At 40.8% G+C, this 20,295-nt stretch overlaps 1 protein-coding gene across 2 annotated transcripts in view; it reads right to left on the bottom strand.

Annotated features, from left to right (window-relative positions):
• ATP10B (ATPase phospholipid transporting 10B (putative)) overlaps positions 1–20,295 on the bottom strand; it is a 204,224-nt gene that overhangs the window by 37,631 nt on the left and 146,298 nt on the right. For both annotated transcript variants that reach the window (XM_020809289.3, XM_020809288.3), the window contains 6 exons: positions 18,500–18,606; positions 14,402–14,533; positions 11,310–11,437; positions 9,378–9,630; positions 7,462–7,694; positions 3,448–3,627 (listed from right to left, as the gene is read on the bottom strand). In XM_020809289.3, coding sequence (XP_020664948.3) covers positions 3,448–3,627; positions 7,462–7,694; positions 9,378–9,630; positions 11,310–11,437; positions 14,402–14,533; positions 18,500–18,606 — 1,033 coding nt within the window. The remainder of the gene's footprint in view (positions 1–3,447; positions 3,628–7,461; positions 7,695–9,377; positions 9,631–11,309; positions 11,438–14,401; positions 14,534–18,499; positions 18,607–20,295) is intronic.

Below are 20,295 nucleotides of genomic sequence, written 5' to 3'. Positions count from 1 at the left end.
GCCTTACAATCCACAAAGGCATTGAGATAATTAAACACAAAAACATACATGAATGGAGCTGTCTAAAAAACTTACAAATCAATGGATTTCTGACTTGTCAATGGTTGCTCAATTACATTTGCATATATTAAAAGGTTTTTTACATGATTGAAAAAGAATGTTCTTTTTCTAATTATGGGACAAGCCAAAATCAGAAAAAAGCAAAGAAGTGGAAAATAAAGCAACCTATTCATTCTAGAGAGATGATGAGCCAAAAGTATAGAAGACATCAGTCTGTTTTTGGTCTGTGTCAATTTTGCATGAATTCTGACACAGGTCCAATTTGATTCCACCATTACTGTCTGTGATTTTTTAAAAAAAGCATTGTAAAATCTGCATGTGTAAATGCAAACTGGTATTTTTAAACACTGTATCATAAAATTCAGGGAAGCATGCAATTAAGAATATAATCAACCATCCTCTCCCTATATTAACCTAGGGAGTACAATCATATTGGTTTGTTGCCAAACGTGACCTGAACAAAATTCTCAAGCACACCCTTTCAAGTAGTAGCTTTCAGACCCTAGTATTCCTCTCCTTAGGTCAGACCGCATGTTGAAAAGTTACCTTTTTGGACTATTAGATTCTGGAGTTTTATTCCAAAAAAAGTAACTTTTCCAAGCTCTGCTTGTGAAGTGGGTGTCCTTTCAACTGGGAAATGGAAAGCAATCTCTGAACATCAGAAAGAACAGAATCATTCTTTTGTCTTTTTCAAAAACCAGTTTTGTGACTTGAGCAGTTAAAGCCCTACAAATTTTGTATTTATCTGGTGATTTGCAAAGCAACATAGTCTCACACTGTGAGGGCTCTCTCGTCACTCAGCCAGTGAACAAGCTGGAGTCATTGGAGGCGGGGCTTTGTTGCGGCGCTGCCAGTAACTCCAGAGAAGAGCTCTCTGGAAAAAACTGGAACCGCCCGGTCCGGGATCCCCCTTTTGAAATGGGGATCGAAGGAGAATCTAGGAGAAGTTTGTCTGAAGCAGATGGTGAGCAGCAGAAGGAGAAGAATGGGAGGCAGACCCGGACTTCTTCCCTCTGAAGAAATCACCGTGCACAGATTGGAGCGGGAGCCATCTTTGGCACTGAGCCGTGAGGAACCCTTTACCGGGGGAGAGGAGAGCAACTAATATAAGCTTAAAATATATAACAACAAGGTAAGCCGAAGCCTCTGATTTATGAAACAGCCTCATTAAGCTGAAAATAAGAACGAAAATATTTGGCTGAAAGAAGAAAAGTAGCGGCGAGCTTATCTTATCAGCCTGACTCAAAAGTGAAACTAAAGCTTCTCCAAGTGAACTCTTAAAACAGCAGGCTGATTTCAAAGCCGAGAGAGTGAGACAGAAAAATAAATCTTATGTTTCTGGAAAAGAATCCCAGATAGTAACACCATCTGACTGGATTTAAGAGACTTGAGTGTGGTGAATGCAGTTTGGCTGGGACACGTTTCTCTTTGCCTTTCCCTGGACTTTGTGAACTGTAAAAAATAGAATTCGGTGGGTTTTGGGAGAAGAAAGGAGCTGACGTGGTCAACTGTATTAAGGAGTATCAAGGGGTTAATGAAGATCACAAGATGGGCTCCGAGGACAACTACTGGACAGTTTGAGACTTGGTGATTGTTGTTCTGTTTGTCGGATTGCGGACTGCGTGTGAGTCTGATAATAGAAGCTTGCTGAACTCAGGAGAAGGAAAAAATTGTGACACGGTTCTATTTGACTCTGTATTTGCTGGGTTAAAAGTTAATCTTATATTATAACATTTGGATAAAGATTGGAGGGAGATCTAAGGGGTGGTTTATGATGAGGGGTTTGGATTGTTGATAAAATTGTGGAAACTGTGGAAGGATTTCTAAGGGGTGATTATTGCAGTTAAGGGTATAGTACTATTTATACAAACCCCAAAGCTGGAGATGGACTCCAGAAATGCAAGAGAAGAAATGGAGACTGGGTCTGTTCAATCCCAAGGTTTTGGAACAGTGGTACAAGAAATAGAAAAGGAATGGCAGATCAATATGCAAAGGATAATAATAATAGGGTTTCAGCAAGTGAATGAAAGCAAAATAGAAGATTTGATGAAAGGGATGAAAGAGGGGACAGTAGATGGCAAACAAAACTTAAATGAAGCTGTACAAACTTTAGAACTGTTTGCATTAGGCATGATACCAAGTAACAAAAATGGGATAGAGAGCTACCCAGTGACCTATGCAGCTTCTAAAATTAAAAAGCATTATGTCAAAAATCTCAAGGAAGCAGAGATAATGAAACCAGAGAATCTCATGGTGAAAATATGGGAAGTGAAAAAAATGGATATTCTGTCAGATGGGCTGAAGGACTGTTCAATTCAAAAGGAAACCGAACAATGGGATGTATTGTATAAATGGCAGCAGCTACCAGACAGTGTTGGAGTAACATAGAATAAAACTAAAATTAAATGATAAGATAAAAGCAGGAGGGTAATCAAACGGTGAAAAAGCAAAAAGTTGATTTGTATTTGTAATATGAACTAATTGGATGATGGTATATTTTATGTTCTCCTATCCCCCAAACCCTTTCCCCTCTTCCCTATTCCCCCCTACTTTTTGTATTCTCCATCCCTGTTCTTAAATATTTAAAAATGAAAAAAAAAAGCTGGTGTCATTGAAAATGCACCAGTTTGCCAATTTTTTGTAGAGTTGAAGAGCACATTTGGAAATTACATTTTTTGACTACAGCTACCAGAATCCTTCTGACAGCATAGCTGGTTGGGGATTCTAGGAAAGGTACTCCAAAAACAACAAAACAAAACAAAGCAAAACCTTTTCCAGGCTTTGCCAGAGTGTTTGCAGCTTAATCATAGTGTTTTGAACACCCTTTCACAAGGAATGGTGACTTGCATCACCATATCTGCGTCTGTCTATCTGCTTCTCTCTTTCTCCTTCCTCTGTATATGCATTTTTTTCTATAATGCCTCACATGTATAGAGGGGGCAGTATGTGCTCAAGCAAGGGTATTTTTCAGAGCACAAAGAGGAATCTTTTGGAACAATGGAAGCGACTAGCTGAATGAACCACAATGTGTTTAAAATGCAATTAAGCCTTTAATAATTTAATCATGCCAATTCATCAATTGGTGGCTGCAGCAATGATCAAGAAATAAAAGCAAATACTATTTTACTTGCAAATTAGCATATTCCTTAGGGCCATGAGGGTAGCCAGCTAGGCAGAAAGATAGAAAGACTATTTAGTGGGATTAGTACGGGCTGAACGGGGAAGGGAAAAAACCCTTTAAAACAAACTGCAGTACAAAACTCTTTCTTTCCTTTTGGATCGCTGTCACCATAAAACTCTCATTTGTTATATTAGATTCAATCCATTTAGAAAAACAAATACAAAAATGTCTTTCCTAATAGTGAAGTTAAAATGAGAGATTATTACCCTTTGTCTTGGTTCAGTTGCTGTGGAGACCACCACTGTGTTGCACAAGGCCAGAGCAAGAAAAAAATCTGTGATGGAGGAGGTGGCTTTGGTAGACATAAATGGGGCCAAAGGGTCTAGGTGGCATGAGGTATTTCTCACTTTCATCCATAGCCTGTTATCTGGGGTCACGTCCTTTTCCTGGAAGACAAATTAATTGTTTTTTTTAAACCCACATTCTTAGCATTGTGCAATAATAAAACCTTCTGCTGCTAGAGTTCTTTATATACTCTTTAAGTATATAAATTATGGTGTTATACCTGTTAAAAAATCTTTTCAAGCCCTGAAGATACATGTAAACATTTTATTGGTAGTCCATCAGTTAAAAAAATGTTTGCCTTAACTTTTTTTTAACCAATGACCTGATTTAGTTAACAATTATAGTTAAACGTTGAACCACCGCTCTTGAATCCTAGTCCAACTATAATGTCCACAGTTAAATATATGTACTATTGCCAAAGCTGTCCAGTGGCTGTGTGTCATTTACATCAGTGGTCCCCAACCTTGGGCCTCCAGATGTTCTTGGACTTCAACTCCCAGAAATCCTGGCCAGCAGAGGTGGTGGTGAAGGCTTCTGGAGTTGCAGTCCAAGAACATCTGGAGGCCCAAGGTTGGGGACCACTGATTTACATGATGTAAGAGGCACTTAGATGTATAGAAGACATTTCAAGCTCTGGGCTGGGGATGTGGGGAACATTCACATTCCCTTTCTTCCTTTGAGTGGTAATGGGGAGGAGGAGGAAGAGGAGGAGGGAGGAAGCAGCAGTAACCTGCAACCATCTACCCAAACTTTGCCTCACCACTGCAACCTTTGGGTCAGCTAGTCAGTTCATCCTTATGAACTAAGGCTCTTCTGACTCACAAAAAGTGATTTAGCAAAAATAAATCTGGATGAATAAATGGCAGCAATGGTACACAGGTGTCAGCAGCAGTCAGATCTAGCTAGCTGTGGGGCTGTGGTTTCAGTTTGCTAGAGGCGGGTAGCCACACTTTGGGTCTCCTCTATAATGGCTACCAGCATACAGTATATGGAAACCAGATATAAGGAGTTCTGTAATATTCTCTGAACTGATCTACGGAAGCAATAAATGCAAGATTTGTACAGGGTATTTCCACCTAACTACAAGCTTTAAGTACTGTATTTACTCTTATTTAGTATTCTTTGCCCCTACTTTTGATTTTAATTTCTGCAGATTTAACATTAAAAGGCAACATTAAATTGAACTAACAAAGAAAAAACAAAAACAGAGCAAATCAGTGGAAAATACTCTGGTTTCTCTTCAAATTGTATGCATCTTTTGCCTAGTACCCTTAAGCTCAGTACCAGTTAGCTGAACTCTGCTAAGATAAATCCCTAATAATCTTATACGCCTTGTGTTTTTTTTCCACTTGTAGCTTGCCATGTTTTTGCTTTGTTCAAACCCCCCCCCCCCCAAATATCTGTGCAGGTGAAAGAATGGGAAGAGCTGCATCATGTCTTTGGACTGGAGATGGGACCCTGTCTAGGAGCCCCTTCTGTCAGAAGTCTCTTAGGAGAACTGAAAGCCTTATGGCTGCAAATGGCAGAAAGGCAGAATACTTTGGTTTAGTCATGTAACGAGAAATAGATTGTGATTGCAAAGTAGAGATTGCTAATGCTGATCACTCAAGGTAAAAGAAATGCAAAGAAAAGAGCAGAAAGGAGCAGTTCTTGGCTGAAAACCATTACAGACTAGTTTGGATGAAATACAACATAATGGTTTAGAAATGCTACATCCAAGATCAGAATGGCCATGATGACGTCTTGCAGAATTAAAAGAAGAAAAAGACCTGCAATGGGTGGGGAATGAGGCTGCAGTTCAGGATGCTGTGAGTATGCACAGGCATGCCTCTACATTGGGATCATTTGTTCTTCCTCTCCCATCTCCTATTTAACTTTGGTTGTTAGTTTGTCAGTTGATAGTGTTATTACTTTGAATACAGCTTCAACACACACTACTCTGATTTGCTCCTTACTATGTTTCTTGACAATGGCAAGAGGCAGGTGTTTGAAGGAGATGTTGTACTAATTTTTAGCTAGAAAGCACAGTTTCTTCTCAGTAGTGCTAATTTTTTCAATTTTCATTCAACCCAAGGCTATCACTTGTCCTACCTGGCACATAAACTTCGGGAAACTTGGCGTTTCGTAAACAATGCAAACTGGCCTTTGGGCACATAACTGGTATTGGCTGATAAGAATCAAGGCTTTGCCTAGCATTTTGAAAATGCAAAACAAACGGGGCATCTGCTGTTATTTTCATCTGGATTTTCCCTTTTTCTTTCAGTAGGGCTTAATTTTCATCTAGGAATATGTATCAGTGCTAAGTTTCAGCCACAAGCATTTTCACTGAATAATAGAGTGACCTTGATTATTGTGCAGCTCATATTCCACCCAAATTATACAGTTTTTCTCTTGCTACCTCCCCATGATCCTGCTCTAAATGATGCACTTTCTCCAGAAGACCCTTAAATAGTATTTTCCAATGTCTGCTCAGTTAAAGGTGGGCAGGTGGGATGCAAGGGAGCAAGCACATGTTTTCACACTCAGGAAACCATCAGTCCTCGAAACCCTTCCTTCAACCTCCACACGGATAGTTGTTTACTCTCCTTCACAACCTAGACCACTTTTGGGGGATAAATTGCTTCTTTGCAAGGTGTTAAGAGAATACAAATGGCTAAAGGAGATGGTGGGAATCATAGGCCGGGAGATGGTCAACCTGTAGAGGTCTGAGATCCACATGTGTCTACCCCTGGACCTTGCAGGGCAGCACCTACTCCTGTACCCTCTCCCCACATTTTTCTTTTTAAAAGGCTTTTAATTTTTTTTAAAAAAAAAACAAGTATCCCCCCATGCCCTGTAGTGGCCAAGTATCTTTTTGTTCGTAGAAAACAGGTGCTGCAGGGGGACCAAAACATGGCAAAACTTCCGCCCCATAGGATACAAGGGGGCTTTTTGGTTTAATATATATTTTTTAAAACTACAGTGGTGCCCCGCATAGCGATGTTAATCTGTTCCAGATTAATCATTGCTATGCAGAAACATCACTAAACGGAATGGAAAAAGCCATAGGAACGCATTAAACTTTGTTTAATGCGTTCCTATGGCTCCCAAACTCACCGTTGAGCGAAGTTCCTCCATAGCACCACCATTTCCGCGCCCTCGGTAAGCGAGGGCAGGGCTTGAAAACACTTGTGGCGGCCATTTTAGGCACCCAGCGGCCATTTTGGAACCGCTGATCAGCTGTTTAAAAAACCATCGCAATGTGAAGATCGGTAAGCGAAACACCGATTATCACAATGCGATGTTTTGCCTATTCAGAATATCGCAATGCGATTGCATTAGCGATCTAAAAAAAAAAAATAGATCGCTATGCGGATTCGTCGTTAAACTGTGCACTCGTTATGCGAGGCACCACTGTATATGTTTAGGGGTGCCAGAAGACTAGACTGAAGGCCCTGGAGGCTGCACATGCCCACTCCTGCCAAGTAACAATATGCCATAGGGTCCTTTAGTGTTAATACAGACCTATAAAATCTCAGAATACATTTGTGCGGTTATGTTGAGAATACAGATGGGGATATTCGTATCTAAATATGAATATCCCCTTCCAGCTGAACTTAACTAGCTTCTCGGCAGCCGTGCAGGGAGACTCGTCCTCCCTCCCATTGCCAGCGGTGGGTAGCTGAGCAGGAAGAGAGCGGGGCTCCAGGAGTGATTGGAAGGATGAGTGAGGCTGCTGCCACCATTGGACACAAGTTAAGTCCAGCTGCGTGGGAATATTCGTATTCATATAGAAATACCCCATCTCTAGTTGGGAATTCACTGTCCAACTCTGGATCTTGCTGTGTTTTCTTGAAGCTGACACTTAAAGCATGAACCTCCAATATGGTTTGATTTCACTCCCCCATAGACCATATGCAGTACAGCAGTTTAAAGAAACAAGAGGGCTTACTTACAATGGTACTGCTGAATGCAACCTGGAAAGGACAGTTTCCATAGGCCCCCAGAGATCTGATCCTTCTATGCCCTTGAAAATGAGCCCGAGCACTCTGAGACCTTCTCAAGGGCTGGGTGGTGTTTGTCCATGTTCCAGAAACTCTTTGCGCACCTTTGTTTGAAGGGAGGCTCAATTGTTTTGCCCAGTCTTCACTGTCTGAATCCAATTCCTTGTAGGTTTTTAGTCGCTTGGCTAAAAGGTATAAGACAAAGATGTTATGTTCTCCTTTGAGAAAAGAAAGAAAGAAAGAAGAGAGGGAAATAATTAAAAAAACCCACTGCAGTGTTTCATACAGCCTCCGTCTGAATCTTAAGTGAAAGGGGCAACAGCACAGGCCAGAGTTGTATGAATCCTATGTAGTTAAAAACAAAGGATGATGGTGAGGTGAAGGAAAGAAACTGTGAGGTGATTAATGAAATACAGTGGTGCCCCGCATAGCGACATTAATCAGTTCCGGATTAATAATTGTTATGCAGAAACATCGCTAAACGGAACGGAAAAAGCCATAGGAACTTTTTAATGCATTCCTATGGCTCCCAAACTCACCGTTGAGCGAAGTTCCTTCATAGCGCCGCCATTTTCGCACCCTTAGTAAGCGAGGGCAGGGCGCGAAAACACTTGCGGTGGCCATTTTGGGCACCCGGCGGCCATTTTTGAACCGCCAGTCAGCTGTTTAAAGAAACGCTTACCGATCATCGCAATGCGATGTTTTGCCTATTCAGAACATCGCAATGTGATCGCATTAGCGATCTAAAAAAATAGATCACTATGCGGATTCGTTGTTAAACGGTGCACTCGTTATGCGAGGCACCACTGTAATGTGGCTGGTAGCTGTGCTGACTAAATGGCCATAGGAATTATGGTCCAAATAAGTAACATCCACAAATCTCTATTCAAACCAGACTTCGGGTGGGTACTGCAGCTGTGATCCTATCCTCACTACTGGCAAGTGGGTCACAAAGTCCACAGGTTCAACATATGCACAATAAATACCCTTTGTAGGAGCAGCATACAAGGAGAACTCATTCCCATCCAACATGGCTTTTGGATTGGATCTGACCAACAGACAGAAACTTCAGCACCTACAACTTTGTTACCCATCTTCATCTGGGATCTAGCAACTGATGCCAACACTCTAGGCTCACCTGTCCATGACATGCTGTGCAGGACAGGAACCAGACTATGACCCACCTGCAAGCAGTCCAACAGTTCCAACCACCAATTATCATTTATGGCCAGCAAGGGAAACCGGACAAGGGGCAGATAAAGAATGTCAAACCCCAGAGGCTGCCAGTGAGGGAGAGCTGGGGCAACAGATTTGGATTAGAACTGGGGTAACAGAGGTGAGCTGGGATAACAGAGAGTAGGACTGAACAACATCCCATGGGCAGCTCATTGTTAGAAGTGGTTAAATCCTCAAGTATGAAATCCCATCCGATTGCCATTATGTATGCTTGGGACAGGCAACTTGAAAGTTGGCTTCTTCGTTTTGAGATTGGCCATCAGAAGGTTATCTTCTGACTGCTCAAATATGGAACCTAGGGGAGATTCTGTCATTCAAACACTAACTTTTCTTCTTCTAACTAGCTTTTACTTTCTTCACACCAACATCTGTTTTTACGATCAGTCACTATGTTTGTTGGAGACATACCCACACTGTATGGCCTAGCCTCTTTACCACAGCGTCTTCCAGTATCCCAGTTGCACAGCCTGCCTTTCCCCTCCTACCCACTGCAGGACACAGCTGTAGCTGGACATTCATACCTGCAAATACTAAAATGTCTTCAAAAGTGGGAGAAAAAAAAGCCCCATTGAGCCTCTCTGTCTTGTATGAATATCTGATTCATGTTTATGCAGCCAGTCCATCCATCTTACCATTTTCCTGATGTGAAAATTCTTTCCCGTTAATTGTACACCGTCGAAAGACCATCTTATTCTCTGTCAGTGTTCCTGTCTTGTCTGAGAATATGTACTGAATTTGTCCTAGGTCTTCAGTGATATTTAGTGCTCGGCACTGAATGGGCAAGTCTTGTTCTTCATTATAGAGGTCAATATCATTGTGGATGAAGAAGGCATGCCCCAGCTTGACAAACTCGATGGATACATAGAGGGAAATGGGAATTAAAATCTGAAAAAAAGGAAAACCCCACCCACCAAGAATGTTAACAAGATGTTATTGACTTCAAGACTTCACTCTCCAACTAAAATTCCAGTAGATAGAACTTAAGAGCAGAAAATGCTTGCATGTTGTTGCCTGCAGTGGATGTACTGATGTATTGCTAAATTCTTACAGACCGCAGCTAAACAGAACCAAACAGAAGTGTCACTTTTGGCCACTGACCAAGCATCCACCAAGTAAAACTATTATTTGGCTTTAGTTTGGCTAACACCGGCTGTTCCTGGTGTTTAACTAAATTCCTGATCCCAACTCTATTAGAGGCTATCCATGCTCCTGGGCCATCACTTTTTGACTTCAGCCAAATAATAATTATTTTAAATTTTAAAAGGCAGAAAAGGGGAATGAGGTGGGCTCAGATTACCTGACTCCTTTGTTTTCAGAGATGGGCTATAAATTCCAAACTGCTAGCTGAAGAGGGGCTTGGAGCCACTCCCTTCTGCTCCCCCACATAAACCATTTGCAGACTGTAGCCATTTCCAACTAAGAAGCTAATCTGGCCTCCACATCAGCCACGTGACTTTGGGACTTTAATATTAGCATATAATTTTGGAACTACCCACAAGAACTTGGTGCACAGCCTTGAAGATGATGATTTATCATCGAACGCTTGAAGCTTGTTTATTTGTTTTATAGTTTTAATTTTTGTACTTTATATACTCTTGAAGTTGCTTACTGATGAAACTCCAACCTATAATTTTTGTGTGTGCTCAATAGATAAGTATAATATATGGTTTATTAAAATAAACTCTTTTATCCATGATGACCTGCTGGTTCCAGTATAATATTGCAGTTACTTTTCCTAAAACTGGAGGCAGCTAGAAGTTATAATAAGAAGGCAAAGATGTGAGTAATTTGTAAGTTTTAGCCAACTGCTGAAAAATGAGCTTTCCCACTCGGTTGTGCCTGCATAATCTACTGATGCTAGTTTAAGGCATGAAACTATAATATGAAAATTTATATCTAAGGATTCATGACAGACCCTTCATATGTCACTAATACCTTGCTTCATAATTATCTTTTGATAGCATGTAGAGAAAATAACTTGGTCTCAGACTGCACATATAAATGCCTCTGTTTCAGCCCGAAGACTGCCTAATTTAAGCCACAGGTTTTACTTGTTCCTTATCCATATTGTCATTCAGGAGGTAGCTGGGGTGCTGGCAGCGTTTCTCAAGCCATACATCTCTACACTTTGGGACTTTCATTTGGTTCTCACTTGCAAGGTGTAGTAATGTTAGTTCTTTATCACTTCTAATATTATCTGATGAAGTGGAAACATGCTTCAATGGAAATTGCTTCATAGTTTGACTGTTTGATGCATACAGATATTCTTAAGGTCGACAAGTCCACACTCTCCCATGCTTACTACTACTACTACTACCATCACTGCAACAAATATATGCCTGATTCTGTTGTGTGTCTGCTTCAGCTTTTTGTTTTGTATTGATCTTTCTTACATTTCTGGCATAATAAAATTAATTTAAAGGATCATTCAGTTTATACAGTTTGCATCTTGGGTCTATCTACATGTACTTGGAAATGAGTGCTCATGAACATCTCTGAGTTTCAGTCTGATTCAGCCTGCAACCGTACACTTCTTTTCTCATTACCAATAAAGATTTTCTTACCTGCAAAAGGATTATCATTGTCAGGAACATGTAGAAACCCGCAAGGGCTGGACTAAGATAGTTGCCGTTTGCATCTGGGATGACATACAAGGGGAGCTTTAAAAAAGTCCCATTCCAGATGCCATGACCTGTATAAAATACATGTGACTTTAGCATAACAGATTAAGGAAAACATATACTGAATGCAAGGGAAAATTTCCACAGTTGCTCTGCTAAGAAGAAATATAACCCTATTTATAGTTACACTGAGGCAAACTAATACTATGCAAGAAGTTGGACCATTAGTCAGTGGTGGTTTCACATGTAATTATTTGTTACATTTATATCCCACTTTTCCTACTATGAACCCAAGGTGGCATACATAGCTGTCCTTGTCCTCACAGGAGGTGCCTCACACTGAAATGGTGGCCTTGAGTTGCTGGTAGTAGAGAGCCTGCTGAAGTAGAGTGATTGACCCACGGGTCACCCATTAATCTTTACAGGTCTGAGCATATTAGAACTTGGCTCTCTTAATGTCTTTTGCTGTTTGGATTTGTTTTTGTTCATTTTGTTTTTGTTCCTCCTTTAGGCTCTTCCTTGGGCAATTACCTTCTGTAATTGGTACCTATAGTTTATTACACTTCAAACATACTCCCCCAATGTTTCACCTGCAGCTTCCTTACTGATGAGCTTACAACCCACCATCTGATGAGGAGTATAAAAAAAAATTCTCATCCATTTTAAGATATTCCAAGGCAGCAGTATGAACAAAGATCAAAGATAGCAAAACCTTTGTATTCAAATATGATATTCAAACACCCACAATCAGTGTCAGTGGCATGTTGTTTTTACTACCCGCTACAGTACTCACATTTACATCAGAAAAGGAAAGGGTTCTCCTAAATATGTTGGGAGTGTGGATCCAGTAAATGTCTGGTAGGTTTTACAAGTTAAATTTATGGAAAAGTTCTTGCAAATCTGTTTTACAAAATGTCAACTGCATTTGTAACCCAACAAACTTGAACTCTTTTTTCTTAGTTTTTTTGCATGTCAAATGAGCCTCTCAATGCACAAAACATATCAAGTTGCAATTCCAGTTTAACACAAGAAACTCATTTTGATCTGAAGTACCATTGAATTTTTTTTAAATCTGAGCTCCTGATCAGCTGGAGAGGACTCTTCCTTTCTGGGTCCTTTCAGTGTTTCTCATCTGGCTAATTTAATGGCTCACAGCCATGTCAACCCATATTTCTCAAGGTCTTACTCTACTAGGAATTCTAATTCAATATGAAACCTTTCAACATTGTGTTTTGTATCTCACTCCTTCACTGCTGCTTACAAACAAGGATACAGTTACAGTATAGGAAATTTTATGTTCTCTGCCAAATATTTATTTGTGGAAGGCTTGGTGCCATGATAGCCGTTTGCCATTATTTGGAGAGCTGCCAGTCACATCAAAGATGGAACAAGTTTGTTTCCTATTGCTCCAAAGGTTAGTACCTGAACCGATGGGTACAAATTGCAAGAAAAGTGATTCCAAGTCAACATTAAGAAGACACACAGTTGGATTCCTGTCCTAGCAGAGGGTTGGACTAGATGACTAGAATTCGTTGGCAGTCAGCCTTCTTTATGGTCCAGCTCTCATTTCCATACATCGCTACTGGAAAAACCATAGCTTTGACTATGCGGACCTTTGTTGGCAAAGTGAGGTCTCTGCTTTTTAGGATGCTGTCTAGGTTTGTCATCGCTTTCCTACAAAGAAGCAGGCATCTTTTAATTTTGTGGCCGCTGTCACCATATGCAGTGATCATGGAGCCCAAGAAAGTAAAATCTGTCACTGCCTAAATATCTTCCCCTTCTATTTCTCAGGAGGTGATGGGACCAGTGGCCATGATCTTAGTTTTTTTGATGTTGAGCTTCAGACCATTTTTTGTGCTCTCCTCTTTCACCCTCATTAAGAGGTTCTTTAATTCCTTCTCACTTTCTGCCATCAGAGTGGTATCATCTGCATATCTGAGGTTGTTGGTATTTCTTCCAGCAATCTTAATTCTGGTTTGGGATTCATCCAGTCCTGCCTTTCACATGATGTATTCTGCATATAAGTTAAATAAGCTGGGGGACAATATACAGCCTTGTCATACTCCTTTCCCAATTTTGAACCAATCAGTTGTTCCATATCCAGTTCCGACTGTTGCTTCCTGTCCCACGTATCGTTTTCTCAGGAGATGGAAAATATATATATGAGGTTTTAAATATTGGAAACAGGAAAATCCACAATCTATTTAAAAGGTGAGTCACTGCACCTGGCCTTAAGGAATGGAAGCTCATTCCTATTTTTTTCCTGGGGAAAAAAACAGTATAGCAGGGGAAGCTTGATAGGATGTGGGTGACAGAAGCAGCCTTGGAGGGCTGTATAGAGGCCTTTAGAGCAGAACCTTGTCTGGTCCAGGACTAAATCAACACAATACTTTTCAGACCTGACCTCTCCATTAAAGATCCTCTCAGCTCTTTGGAGGCAGATGGGTGGTTCATGTTCAGTTGAAATGGACTAGAATCCAAAGATGAGGTGGGCTAAACAACATGGATGCAGCCACTCTCTCTCTTTTTAAATTCCCCTCATTAAATAGCAAACATCCTCATGCCACCATCACTAAATAGGTTTTTGAAAGTCTCCTCAGCTTCCGAACTAACTGGTTCCATTAACCAAAGGAGGCCTCTGATTGTTTTCTGTTTCTTTTCAGGGAGCACTTTTCTCCCTTTCATGTACTATCACAAAAACCTTTTAAAAAGAACAGGGAGTTCTGAAATGGTTTGTGGTGTGAGTCACCAGTTAGAAAAGAAGAAGAACAAAGATGAAGGACTCAGAAAAATTCCACTTCATGAGCTGAAGAATGTATTTGGACTGCGTCCAGAAAACCTAGTAAAAATATGTGCAACACCCTCCAAGATGGCAAAGGCTCATTCTTATTTTTTTTCTCCATTTTAAAAAGCCATTCCCACATGTAAAAAGTCCATGGGGTGATCATATTTAGATTTAAAACAAAAGAAAAAAATGGTTGTTAAGCAGAAACACTGTAAAAACACAAGGCACAATTTCTGCCATTTCCCCATACCTACTGCTCCAGTCAGACACATGACGAATAGCAGCCCCACACAGAAGAATATATCGATGTTCATGCGTTGCTCTATTTTGCTGCGTTTGTAACGAGGACCTCGGTTATTTAACATGGCCTTGGTTTCGTGACCTTCAAGACACAGACAAAAACAGAGAGAATACAAAAAGAAATAGTCATAATAATCGAATATCTTCACACTTGCTGGGAACTAAACTTGAGATACAATGAACATATTCCACTTGCTTTTCATTTTATTCATTGTCACCTAGGATTTTACAGTGGTTTCAAGGCTTTGAAAGAACATTGAAGAAGGAAAAAAACAACAACCAGGCACAAAGAAGAACCTGATCTGCAATGTTGTTGGGAGCCAGTGCGTCAACCATGGCAGGGTCAGAGGCTAGGATGGCTCCTTCCCCGTCCCTTCTCTCCCGCTCCCTGTGTGTTATTTGCAGGTTCTCTCACTTGCTGAGGAAATACTTTTGAAAGCATGTGGGCCCCTTTTTTACAGTGGTGTTCTTAAATTGTACATTAATTTTAAAAAAATGTGTTGTTTTCTTTTACGGCCATGTTCTTAAGCTCTGCTTTAACTTTTTAAAAATGTTGATATTCATTTTATGGCTTTAATTATATTATTTAACTGCAAACTGTTGCACTCATTGCCTCCGTGGCTCTGGCAGAACAGCTGTGTAAAGAGACTCTAATTTTTTAAAAAGCAAAAACAAAATACAAACTCACATGTTAGCACATGTGTTAACACATATTAACTAACTAACTAACTAACTAACTAACTAACTAACTAACTAACTGACTGACTGACTGACTGACTGACTGACTAACTAACTAACTAACTAACAGCAAAAAAGAATTTTAGGACTAATATTATGAAAGATACAATATCATTAAACTCAGCAGAAATCACTAATATTTATTTATTTATTTATTTATTTATTTTATATCCCGCATATCTGGTTGGATGAGGACCACTGTATGTTAACAAAAAAAGAGTGGTCTCACCTAACATAAGATAGCTTCATATGTGTTCCTACCCATGTATTACTAAGTGAAATATATTTTGATGGCTATGCTATTTTTTCCTATAATTCCATTCATGGTACTTGAATAAAGTAATATGTCTTTCTCAATACAGTAAAGAACTTTTTTTTGGTCAAAGTCCCCTTATTTTTAGCCAGGTGCCACTGTCTTTCAATACAGTCAGAGAAGTCTGGGATTTTGTTTCTGCATCAGAATAGCTGAAAACCCTTCCTTTATTCACAACAAACATCTACTTGAGTCAGAAAAGACAGAGTACTTCAATGTGTTAGAATCTAATTAGATGGCTGACTGATTTCTAAGTACTTTTGACTGTTTCACAGCAGCCAAAATGACTTAATGAGAAGCTACTAGTGCACTTCCTGTGTGAACATAAAGAAAGCCCAATATGTCAGATCCAGCCGTGAGTAATTTCAGCGCTATTTAGCTCTTCCCAAAGTGAACCTGAAGTACCAACAAAACAGCAGGCCCAAAAGAAAACACAGACTAAATTGGAATAAAATTGCTGTAAGTTTTCAGTGGACAAGCATCTGAAGTTCTAACCACGCTCTTGAAAGAGGAACCTGACTCCGTTTCTGTACCCTGCTGGTGGTTTCTCCATCCTTCACTTTTCTTCCTGCTATGAGCATGACCACTGAGGTGTTGTGTGAACATATAGCAAGCGACAGCCACAACATCAAAGATCCAAGATGCAATTAGAAAGTTTTGTAGAGCGACATATTAGAAATGAACATTTCTAAAATGAACTCCTAAGTCCTCTTCTGGATTCCAACTAGGAAAATCCTGAAGTCAAAACCTATCATTTAAGCTGGCATGACAGAGTAAGGAAGTTAGTTCTGAATCCTCTTTCTTGAGTGACAGCCTTGATCATAATCTCAGCTGTAGCTCCAATATTCTTTTTTCCTCATTCTGGTCCCAAAGTGTACAATTTAATCCTATACTGATACTTCTGTCCTAAGAAATAATCGGACCAAAGTGAAGAATGGAGTTCAAAGCAAATATGACTGATTTGAGAAGGACCTTCATATGACAGGATGGAACAGCAAGGCCTTATCATCACAGCAAAAGACTGAATTATATGCGATCAGCCATCCACAATTCCTTACCTTAAAATAATGTACACTATTCATTTCTCAGTTTCAAACAACAGAAGAACTCCAAAATGTGGGGTATGTGACAGTCATAAACTCACATGCAGCAAGTGTTGTAGCGTATGATTCAAATGGCTGGGCTTTAGCCAATTCCTGGACGCGTCACCAATTGCCTGTTTATACCATCACACGGCCTGGGCTCCAAGCTTCAGTTTTTTTAAAGCAACTCTCTAGCCCTGTGGTTCCCAAAACCTTGGGTCCCCAGATGACTACAACTCCCAGAAATCTTGACCAGCACAGCTAAGGAGTGAAGGCTTCTGGGAGTCCAAGAACATCTGAGGATCCAAGGTTGGGAAGCACTGATGTAGCTCCTATAGAAGTTGAGAAATGGGGCAAAAAAGAGAGAAAGCTATTTTTACCAAGTTTTTTTTTTTTTTTTGGAGAAACAAACCTCTTGCTTTCTTTCAATGTGTATAGTTAATGACTGTAGACGTCCCAGCAATTCTCTAGGTAAATATTGCAGTTTGTGGGAAAATAGCCTATCTGCAGGTAATGAAAAGATCTGTACAGTATGGAGGTGGGGCAAGAGAACGCATGAAGTAGGTAATAAGCAGAGCACTCTCAAAATGGCCACTAAATAACTTCCATTGTTCTTTGTGAGTTCAGCAGGGTTTAGGTTGGTGTGGGGTCCATATAGCTGAGCTGTTTCAGAGCTTGGTGGCTTAAGGAGAGTAACTTGGGATGGGGGAATGCTTGAGAGTTTGTTGGAATGGGAGTTTGTTGGGGTTATTTCGTGTGTAAGACTTTTGTATGTGCTTTTTGAAGAACAGGAAGCTGTGGGTGGCTTGTGTAATAATTAGCTGAGTTGGTGTGGGTAAAACAAACATGTTTGAATGCACTTCCTTTCCATTTCGCTCTCAGCCTGCCATTGGGTGTTTTATTGTCCTGCAATTCATCCTCCTCCAGTGTTAAGCTTAATTCCCAGTTGTGTGTGTGTGTGTGGGGGGGGGGTGTAGCAGTTTAGACCAGTACTTGGCTGGAACTGAAGAGATCCAGTTTCCATTTTATTTTTATCCTCTCGAATAGTGAGAAATTCTGGGGACAGCAGCGCCTGGGCTTTCTTTCTTGTGGAGCGGAGTACACTGCGCATATTATTGTGCATTTCCAAAATCTGTGTTGTTCATAGCTATATGAGCAGAGCTTTTGTGGAAGGAAAGAAAACCAGTGTCATGTAGTGCTTGGACTAAGGCCTGGAGATATACAGATCTCAGTCCCCACTGAACTACAAGACTCGACCTCATTCAGTCCACCGGAACCTATCTCATAGGGCTGTTTTGGAGAGTAAATGGGGAGAAGGACAGCCTGGGAAGCTGCCTAAGGCTCATTGGAGAGAAAGGGAGAAAATGAATGTGCGTCTGGAGGAAATGGGGCCTCTCTCTCTCTCTCTCTCTCTCTGTGAGTGAGTGAGTGTGAGACAGAAAGAGAGAGAGAGAGCAATTAAAAGGGGGAGCAAAGTGCAAAGGAAGAGTTTAGCTAGCAAGTCTTAAGTGGAGGATTTCCCCTTTTGTGATTCACATTCCAGGTGCAGAGGATACTAGCCACCTCTGTTTGAGATTTGTTTTGCACAGCTGCAAAAGCAATAGAGGGATAGGCAGGGTGGGGAGAGGAGAGGAGGGAAATGCAAACTTTATTTTATCTAAATGAAATGTGTGGGCAGCAGGTGGAGGTGAGCTATATGGCCCAGAATCTGGGCTTTAGCTGGTTGCTTCTAGAAAAGAAGAATTTGAAGAAGACAAGAAGAATAGATACACAAAGAGACAAAAATTATAGAGAGGCTTGCTCTGGACAATTAATGATTAAGCTGTCCAGGCAGGGACAATCAGATTATGGCAACCCTACCCCATTGACAACTGAATGAAACAAAGCACCCAACCAGACCAAACTCAATAATTACCTGCATAGACCACAATTCCTACTGCAATCTCTGTATTCCTCACTGAGCACCCACGAAGAAGAAGGCTTTCATGATTAAAACCAATCCGTGTGAGATCAGGCTGCTCCCTACAAGGAAGAATGGGATTTTTCTTGTTTGAATTTATATTAATTCATTGAGGTCATGCCCTACTCTTCTAGCCCTCCAAAGCTGCTGAGGAGCAAGGAGAGGGTTGTTGTTGTTGTTGTTGTTGTCGTCGTCGTCGTCGTTGTCGTTGTTGTTGTTGTTGTTGTTGTTGTTGTTGTTGTTGTTGTTGTTCTCTTTACTTCAATGTGCGCTGCCCCTAAGGCCATGCCCATTGGATGGGTTCTGCTCAGGGCTATCCCTTGTTACTGTGACCATCTCTGCAGGGCCACCCAGAAAGGTTATGGGGTCAGGGAAAGAGTGGCGTTTTGGGTCTTGCTGACACCCCTGCAAAGGACCCATTGTGTGCAAAACTGAAGGCTGCAAGAGAGAATTATTATATTTCCTGCACATGCATTCTCACTCACTGTTCATCTTGTAAGCAGAGCCATCCCTCTCTAGGTTACATTTTATAGGCGACTTCAGTTTGATAACAGCGGCAAAAATAATTTATGCAGCTTGTTTTGTTACACTGCTCATTTTATCAAGATCTGCGAAGGTCTTTTCTACGGTCCATTCTACAGAAATTTCCTGGGAGAAATACAAATTTCTATATAACTTTGCTGCTTTCAGACAAAGACCCAGATATCGCTCTCAAAGTGGCTAAACATTGTGCTGCTGTGATATCATACCGTAGCCTCCTATCCTTGTGAGGCTACTGGTCGCCCTGGCCTAACGTAATGACAATGAACCTTCAATGATGCAATAATGGCTTTTGGCCTATGTTTTATCTGTGCTTGTTACACACCAGTGGTTTAAACAATTACCTGTACTATACCTCAAATTGGTGTCTATTCTGTTTTGTTCAGAACTACTTAAAGCATTTACTTCATCACAGCTAGGGAGAGCTTCCATCATGTTACAATTCTGTGTTTAGAGTCAGTGTCATCTTATACTCTGATACAGAATTTCTTCTTTTTATGAAAACTGTAAACAGAATAGCAAAAATTCTGGTGAGCAGGAGGAGGACCAGGGCAGGGGCCTGTGATCTATATAGGAACTCACACAGCCTGGTTGCCCCACCTGCAGCTAGAGCAGTCCTGCACCTTTCCTATGGTATCAAGATGCATGCCTGCAACTCGTGCGAGATTGTGAAACCAGCAGTAGAACAGGATCTGCTCCTTCCAGGCTTTCCCTCAACCACGCCTTTGAAAACGGCTCAGAGCGCACTGCCTCTTAGTTGCCACACTGCTTTCGTGCACTCCTACTCCAGTTCTAGGAGTCCTAACAGAATCTTTGTCACATGGTGTGGGTGAATCTCAGTGGGCAACTATCTATAAGCATTGCTCAAAACCTTGATTTCTCAGGCACTGTGCTGTAGTCCACACAAGCCAAAGGTCAAAAACAATAAGCTGGGCAATGGCATTGCAGTGCGCAATGTAGCAGGCCTGTCACAGATTTTCTTTCTTTCAGTTTCAATACAGTTCCTTATATTGTCTAACTATATTTGCCTTTAATATAGGGAAAAATGATTTCATTCTTGTTGCTGTAACTGCATGGAACTGGGGAGGGTGTCTGCGTCATGCAACATCATAACATAATGTAAGAATTGTTTTCTAAGGCCACCAAATAATGGCCAGTTTAGCAGTTTAGTGCAGTTAGGAGGAAGTTCCTAAAGAGATAATCTCCAATAT

The sequence above is a fragment of the Pogona vitticeps genome, chromosome 2 (genome assembly GCF_051106095.1).
Source record: "Pogona vitticeps strain Pit_001003342236 chromosome 2, PviZW2.1, whole genome shotgun sequence".
NCBI lineage: Eukaryota > Metazoa > Chordata > Lepidosauria > Squamata > Agamidae > Pogona > Pogona vitticeps.
Note: the sequence above shows the minus strand (reverse complement) of the source record. Positions and strands in the feature narration are given on the sequence as shown.